The 8,677-nt window shown below is 37.2% G+C and overlaps 1 protein-coding gene across 3 annotated transcripts in view; it reads left to right on the top strand.

Moving 5' to 3' along the window:
• Window positions 1–8,677, top strand: part of aass (aminoadipate-semialdehyde synthase) — a 39,454-nt gene that overhangs the window by 27,404 nt on the left and 3,373 nt on the right. For all 3 annotated transcript variants that reach the window (XM_030137621.1, XM_030137619.1, XM_030137620.1), the window contains 6 exons: window positions 646–754; window positions 1,540–1,680; window positions 2,755–2,922; window positions 4,229–4,312; window positions 5,758–5,873; window positions 8,154–8,242. In XM_030137621.1, the coding sequence (XP_029993481.1) occupies window positions 646–754; window positions 1,540–1,680; window positions 2,755–2,922; window positions 4,229–4,312; window positions 5,758–5,873; window positions 8,154–8,242 (707 nt within the window). The remainder of the gene's footprint in view (window positions 1–645; window positions 755–1,539; window positions 1,681–2,754; window positions 2,923–4,228; window positions 4,313–5,757; window positions 5,874–8,153; window positions 8,243–8,677) is intronic.

Here is an 8,677-nt window from a genome sequence, read left to right as displayed (position 1 = left end):
CTCCAGTCGGTACCCCTGACCATGGCTGTTGTTATAGTTCTCTGATTGACATTCAACCTGGGGCGGCGTGGTGGCATAGTGGTTAGCATTTTCGCCTCTTAGCTGTATCAAAGCCTTTCTCTGTTAAGTTTACCAGGTTTCTCTGCCCCACATGGGTTTCCTCCTGGTCCTCCAGTTTCCCCTGCCATTAAAAACAGATACATATAGGTTTATTTTCCTGTCAGTGACCCTGACCACAGTACTGATAAAGATCTGGAGTTGATCCGCAATCCACCACCTTGAATGGCAGCTCACTGTTACTAATGTGTGTTCTAATGGCTAATGCTAATGCTAATGCTCGACACTGTGCATTGGGATGGATAAAATGCGAAGTCATATTGAGCTACAGGTAAAATAAAGTGAGTTAACCTTTAACCTTTTTTAATGGAGACAAGCTGACAAAACAGAGGGTGCTCAGTGTCCATAATGGGTAAGGGTCATTTAGGAGATCAGAGGTACCATTCATGGTGTCATTGAGTCATTTTGCAGTTAATTCATATTGAAAATACTGAACTTTAAGTAACTAATAACTAATAACTTTAAGCATTAAATAGAGCTTTTTGGTGTTTATTTGCAATATTTTAAATCTGTGTTTCTGTGCATCAGTGCAGAGGAGGCGGGCATCACCATAGTGAATGAGATGGGATTGGACCCCGGTATCGACCACATGTTGGCCATGGAGTGTATCGACCAGGCCAAAGCCGACGGCTGCATAGTGAGTCAGTGCGCGCATACACACACACTGTGTTTGTATGTTAGATAATGACTGTTTGAACACACAAGCGCAGACTTCCTGTCAGATTTATTGATCCAAAACAGAGATGCCACACAGATCAGGCTGAGCTCAGTCTGCACTGCAGCTCCATTATCATCTATGGACACAACCTCAGAAACACACCTGACACATTTAAATCTGTCTCACCTGAAATGAAGATCCACTGGTTTACAGAAGAGTGGACCTGGTTTTATTCATGTTGTTGTGAAAAACAGAGCATTTACGAACCTGCACCAGTTTTTGTCACTGTCGACAGCAGACCTCGCAACCTCTTCTAAGCAGACACCACTTCTCACATCTAAATGTTTTAATAAATTAAATGTAGTTGCTGTTGCTCATGAGTCAAAAAGTCTGTTCACTGAGAATGCATTAGTGTAAGTGCATCTTTTCATGTTTATAATCCAGTACAAATTAATTGCATTTTAATGATAATATATTGTTGTAAATTGAGACAAACACAACTTTAGAATAAATACAGAAAACTAGACATATTATTTCCAATCTCTAGATTTATCAAGTATTTTTTTCTGTTGTCAAATAATGTTACACTAGATGAAGAAGTCTGTTATTGTGTATGTGGCTCAGGAATGTCATTGTTCTTTGTAGGGTAAAAATGAGAGGTACAACAATAACAGTAGCATCATTGTTGTATACAGATCCCTGAAACCTGTGTATTAACATAAATACTATAGACTTGTGACTGAAAACATGCGGCTGTGTTTCAGGTGGAGTCCTACAGCTCGTTCTGCGGTGGACTTCCTGCTCCAGAGTGTTCAGACAATCCTCTTCGCTACAAGTTCAGCTGGAGTCCATACGGCGTCCTCCTCAACACCATCAGCCCTGCCATTTACCTTAAAGACGGCAAAGTAAGAAACCTCAGACAGCCACAAAAGACAATTACAGGGTTTCCACACGTCCTGGAAAACCTGGAAAATGATTGACCAATTTTCCAGTCTTGGAAAACATATGGAAAATGAGGAACAAGGTCAAATGTCCTGGAGATGGTTAACTTATCCTGGAAAATGATTTATCCTCCCTCTGCCTTGTGACCTCGTGTGCCTAAACTGAGATGAAACAAAGGAAATGGTTTTTCAGTGATTTATTGAAAATATACAATATTTTTAGGGGAAGTGCAGAAGTGAAAGTAAGAGAGAAGAGAAAGTTGAGTTAGGAATTCCCCAGTTGAACATTGTAACTCCAGTTTGTCATGTTAATGAAGTGCTACACTGTAATCTGTGGGTGTGTTTGCATTATTCACTGCAAAAATTTAAATCTTACCAAATGTATTTTTCTCATTTCTAGTCAAAATATTTCATCACACTTAAAATAAGACATAATCACCCAAAGAGTAACTTTTCAGTGACATATAAAAGCTTCTTTTTAGACAATAGATCTTGAAAATCTTATTTCAAGAAATCTTACCAAGATAATTTTCACTCGTTCCATAGGCAGATTTTTTTTGGCTTGAATTAAGCAAAAAAATCTTGAATTAAGCAAAAAAATCTTCTTATTTTAAATGTGATGAGATATTTTGACTAGAAATAAGAAAAACACACTTTGTAAGATTTGGATTTTTGCAGTGTTCTATGATACATTTGTCATAATTATTTTTCATAGATAAATTATAGCCATAGACTGCACATCGAATGTCTGAGTAATAAACATAGAAACAATCTGGGTAAATGCAAGTTACAACTGTAGAAAAGAACACTTTCAAAGAATGAGGGGGACGGGGGATGTATTAGTGTATGATGTGATAACTTGTCTCTGTAGCTGCTGAAAATGTCCTGGAAAATAATTTCAGGGAAAGTGTGGGAACCCTGAATTACCTCAGTTCTGCAGACCATGCTCCTTTAATATTTTCGTGAACTTATCTGTGTTTGTCATTTGTGCTGCTTGAAATGAAGAAAATAAAACCAGCCTGTGTGTTTTCTGTCCAGATGGTGAGCATCCCAGCTGGTGGGTCTCTGATGGACTCCACAACTCCGATGGATTTCCTTCCTGGTTTCAATCTGGAGGGATTTCCAAACCGTGACAGCACCAAGTACTCGGAACCGTACGGCATCCAGTCTGCACACACACTGGTCAGAGGAACACTGCGCTTCCAGGTACTGCACAAGTCTGGTTTATTTATATAGAAAAGGCAGTATGTGTGTGTTGAATGTTGAGAATGTTGAGAATAAAAGCTGAAGAACATCACAAGGCAATGAAAAAAAATAACGGATGCATGGTTTTTTGTTTGTCTTGTTTTTTTTTTTAACCCTGAAAGACAAACAGCTGGTGGCAACCAAAAGCATCTACTGATCTAAAATATTTAATAACTCTTTAATCACAAATCCTATTAATGCATTAAAACAATTCAGGTAAAATGCAGGTTTTTAACTTTTCGGCAGCATCAGACATGACCCATTTGGACTTTCAGAGGCTCCGTAGTGAACTTGCAAACACTGTCATTTTATACAACATTGATTCATCCATGTAGTTTGACATATGACAGTGGTTGGAGACACTTGTTTTTATGTTCAGTTAATGTTTTGCCAAAAAAAAGTCACTTTTTCTTCAGTTTCCTCTTTTTTTCTCCATATAATAACGCTTTGAATTTACTCTGCCTGTCAGAACATCTACATGGTCATTAAATTAAATACAGCAAAATACTGTTATAAAATGCTGAGGATACCATTATAAAAGGTAATAAATCACTTAGGAAAAGGTAATATTGAGAAAAATGAATTTCGGAAGCCGCCACACAAAGAGTTCAAGGTCGTTAAGATGGAAATACACTGTAAAGTAATAAAAGTTATGAGGTATGTAAGTGCCTAGAGACTCAAATGTAAAAGAGTATTTCTGGTTTGATTTCAATCAGTATATTTGCTTTAACATTTCCTTTCTCTTTTTGTGTTTTCCCTCTGTACATATAACAGTAAATGTATTGTAAGTAGAGAAGAAACAAAGTCAAACAGAACAATAGAACTAGTCTTCTTGAGCTGAAAAAATTACAGTATTTTTTAGTAAGCTTCAGTAAATTTAGTTGTTTAATATATCTTCAGTTGAGGCAGAAACAACCAGGAATGAATGAGAGGACTTTTTCTTTATTAATTTAAGTGGATATCTGCACATTTAGGTTCTTTTCAGTCAAAAGAGTTTGTCAGTATTCATGAATATTAAAAGTCAGATAAATGTCATCATCGTGGGAGTTGTATAGCACACACTTCTCACTGAATAAAATGACACACAAAATGACAAGTTTAAATATTGTCGGAACCATTTTATATAACAGAAAAAATTCAACAAAATATATAACAACATGGGAAATGATTTGTATTATAGCTTTAACTGTCACTTGTTTCTCACTACCTTTTGTTTGTTGTGTTTTTGGGATTGTCGTCATTGTGACCTCATGTTTTTGTCCCAAAGGGTTTCTCAAGTGCCATGAGTGGTTTTGTCAAACTGGGTCTGATTAACAGCGAGCCCTGTCCCTTCCATGAGCATATTTCGTGGGTAAGAACCTCGTCTGACGATCCATTCAATGTTTAAAAAAAAAAAAAAAAAAAGTAAAAAAGAAAAACTTCTGTGAAAGAGCAGCAACTCCTGTCTTCCACTTTCATCAGTTGAGGTATTTTGCATCTCCTTCACTTGAAGCGACTGTCAGTGAAAGACGGTTTGCTGAAGAGTCCATTACCGTCAATAGCTGCTTGTCAACATCAAGGCTGCAGCGAGTCGAGGCTGTCTGACACTGATGAGTTCACAGCTCGCAGCGTTTGTTGATTTCATTTCCATCAGATAATTCAGTAGTTCAAAACTCAAATCTCATTTTACTTGTGCCATCTGTGCATTTGGCAAGTTATTTTTATTTATTCATTTGTTACATATTTTCACATTCCTGTCCATTCGTGCAAAGATTAAAACGCACCTTTAGCAGACTCAGACTCAGCTTTATTGTCATTCGATCAATGGTACATGATAGAACAAAGTATAGTTACCCAAGTCTCAGTTTTGTAGCATAGAAGACAAGAGGATACAATATAAAATAAAATAAAATATATAAAATGTAAATAGGGTAGAATAAATACTACCATCAAGCTTCTTAATATGTACAAATTTCACAGTATGCAACAACAGTACAGTTAAAGTGATGGTGCATGTAGCAGCAGCATGAGCAACGATGATATAATGAAGACAAATTACACACAAATAATTTTACTCGTAGAATTTTTGTTTTTACAGCAGCAGATCATGTAATACACATTTGTTAACTTTGTAGACTGTTTTGTCTCTGTACATTGGAGTTGTTTAGACAGAACGTGGTTACAATAATTGGCCTCTGTGTACACGTGTGTGTCTCGGGGATCACACAAAATTCAGAAAGAGCCGACTGCTGCAGTTTGGCATACTTGTGTATTTTTGATCAAGGAAGAGACTAGCGAAAACAGCAAGTTGATTGGACCAATATTTTGGGAGAATACACAACAGCATAAAAATTATCACATCTAGAACTCACAGGCAACACACTAGTTAACTTTATAGACTGTTTTGTCTCTGTACATTGGAGTTGTTTGGATGGAACATGGTTAGGTGTTAACTTATTATTAATCTACATTATAAAAGACAAGTGGCGTCTGTGTACGTGTATGTGTGTGTGTCTCTGAGATCTCACAAAATCCAGAAAGAGCTGACCGCAGCAGTTTGGCATATTTCTGTATTTTTGGTCAAGGAAGAGACTAGCAAAAACAGCAAGTTGATAGGATCAATATTTTAGGAGATATTAGTAATTTTGGAATACAATAGCCTTACAATCACATTGCTGTGGCCAACACACTTTAGCAGTGACTGCTGGACAAATGCGGTACAGCATGCATGAATACACAACAGTATAAAAACTAGTACATCTAGAACCCACAGGCAACGTGCTAGTTCACATTTAGTGTGTTTTATTTTCTCTACAGAAAGAGCTTCTGTGTAAGCAGATGGGACTGCCTTCCTCAATTTCCCAAGATGCCTTTGAAGAAGCTGTGTACGAACGCATCGGAAAGGAGGACTTCAGGATGAATACACTCAGATGGTGAGGCGAAAAAGCCTCTTGGGGTTATCTAGGTCTTTTTTTCCTGTATATAATTGTTTCATAAAAGTTTCATTTACGTACACATGAAAATGAACACTGTGATGTCTAATTATTAGTCAGTTTAACTTTTTACAGCTTTACATAATATTGCAGTTTATGGAGACCATTTGACTCTTTATTTTACCAGTAATTTTATGAAATCTACATAAAATTGTTATTGAAATTCATCCTTATATTTAACAAAACACAAAGATTAGGCTTAAAGGGTAGAGGATTTCTGTACTGCATGAAAAAACACATAGAGGTCGAGACATAATACAAACTAAATGAGTATCACTCACAATATGAGCAACTATATGTTTGACAACACGTGATGCACAGATGAGATATAAAGGTGCAGAACTGACGGCTTTTTGTTTTGATAAGTGAAGACCTGCAGTGCCTCCCAGAGGACTGAGACTGAAACACTGAAGGACTTCAGGTGAATCTGGTTAGCTGCTAATCTTAAATGCTCTTTTTATCATCACATCTTTCCCAGATTCATTAATGGAAGACCTTTAAGAAACTGCTGACTTTTGATTTTCACTATATTCATCACTAACCTCTAGATGAACTGATCCACTGCAGGTTTTTTTTTAGATCTAATACAAGAATTACCTCAAAAACTGACCAGCAGTGATCAGTTATTTAATTTATCAGCAGTGTTGGAGAATAACTAGTGAATTAGGTCAATTCTACAGACTACTCAGAATGTTAGTGGTCACAAAAAGGCTACACCTGAACATAGTTTTATTATTTAAAGGTTCATTTGGAGAAAATAACAGTCATCAGGGTTGGCACGGGTGCTTGAAATCCTTGAAAGTGCTTGCAATTCTAATTCTGTGATGTGATTTATTTCTTTATTTTTCATATTAACGCTGCCAGGTTGGATGCCAAGCCATAGCTACTTACAGAGAGGTGATACATTTTGAAAAATAAAACTTTATGTCAAAAAAGAAAATTATTAGGTGTTCTCAGGTCGACTCTAGATACATTTTTATCTTAATCTTTGTCTCGGTGCAAATGTGTCTGAAGAACACCAAGTGGCTTCTCTTTTTTTGGATAAAACGTTTAAACTTCTAAACTTTTTGCTATTATGAAACATAATTTTCGATGTTTATAGTATAATACAATGTACATGTGATAGAAAGTGAAAAAAATTATTCTGAGTACATGTATTACAGTAGATGTGTATTTTTCCCCAGCAATTAGGTGCTGTGCTGGAAAAATTTTAAAATGACCCTTAAAAGTACTTGAATTTGACCTTGAAAAATGCGTACGAACCCCGAGTCATGTCATTGGACATGAAAACCTTTCAGTGTTGGAAAATGAGTGGCAGCATTTTCAATTAATTTGATAAATAGTACTTCTGCAGTCTGAAAACTCTATTAAAAAGTCTAAAGTGCAAAATTCAGATTAGTTTGACCTCTGGAGTCTTTCCTAGCACAGCAGAAATTCTAAATGTAACCTGTCTGTTTGTTTGTTTATTGTATTTAATGTGAGTACTTGTGTCAGTTACTGTCTATCATCGGCGTTTACTTATTATTGATCAATCAATTCATCATCAATTCATTTTCAGTTTTTTGACAATTAATACACATTGAAGCCTTGGCAGCTCTAAAACTCTGAAGTTTGCTTCCCAAATCCTGCAAAACTCACAAATTAGTTTTGCAGATGTCCATTTTTTTGTTCTGCTTTGATTAGGCTGAACTGACATCTGTGGCTCTCAGAAGTTAGCTTTTGCGCTGTGGAGGGCAGCAGGGAGCAAGGCCGAGGCTGCTGCTCCGCTTCCTCGCTTGAAGAGAGTGCTTGAAGTGGTGTAGTGTGCTTACTCTTCATTTTAAATCAACTTTTCGAAGGGTCTCTTCAGACCAAGGCTCCGCGCTGTCATTGTTCTGCAGCCGCTCACAGTGCGGAGGGGGGAGCACCGCGCTGGCATTGAGACGTAAATTCCTCTGACGCTAAAAGTGAACTGTTGGAAACATTCCATCTCTGCTGTTAAAAGGGTATAAAGCCAACACGTTTGAAGCTCAAATTGAAAGACTTGTTGTTCATTTATTCAATTCACCAGCAACGCAGTGACAAAAAGCAACTGCTCATCTCTTTAGATTGAGCCAAGGATGTGTGGGCCGCCGCTGCTGCAGGGTGTTAAAGCGGCGTAATTTTCTTTTGAGGCTTTGAATACGGCTTTTTGAAGGTTATTCCATTGTGAGGAAAAGTCTTGTTTTTTTGTGTGTTCAGGTTTGGGATGCTGAGCGACGAGTTGGTGCCTCATGCCGACAGCGTTCTTGCCGCTTTGGCAAAACATTTGGAAGCCAAACTGTCTTTTGGTAAGACACTTCACTGTTTACGATCACTAAACCAAAGTATCTGTAGCATATATCAACATTAAGTGTCAGTGCACTGATTCTGCATGTTTGTGAACTCTACTAAAGGGATGGACACCTTAATCCCAACAGATATGATCATCATTACATAGTTACATCCACACAATGATGATTTCTGACCAGATAAGCACTTTCATTAAGTCTCAGAAATTAGTTTTAGCACTAAAAATGCACATTACATGTCTGAAACTCTGTATCCATGTCGAAGATCTAGTAGTTAATGCTTGTCATGTAGGGACTGATAAGCCCATTCAGCATTGAACGCCTGTGTCTGTAACATCATTTCCAAAAGTCTCTGTTTGCCTGTTTGAATTCTATTCTGTTCTGCCCACTAAAGAATGCAATCCTGGAGGGGTCAATAGCATTTCCAAAAGTCAA

This window comes from Sphaeramia orbicularis, chromosome 6 (genome assembly GCF_902148855.1).
Source record: "Sphaeramia orbicularis chromosome 6, fSphaOr1.1, whole genome shotgun sequence".
Taxonomy (NCBI): domain Eukaryota; kingdom Metazoa; phylum Chordata; class Actinopteri; order Kurtiformes; family Apogonidae; genus Sphaeramia; species Sphaeramia orbicularis.
The sequence above is the reverse complement of the archived record's forward strand: the minus strand, read 5'-3'. Positions and strand labels throughout refer to the sequence as shown.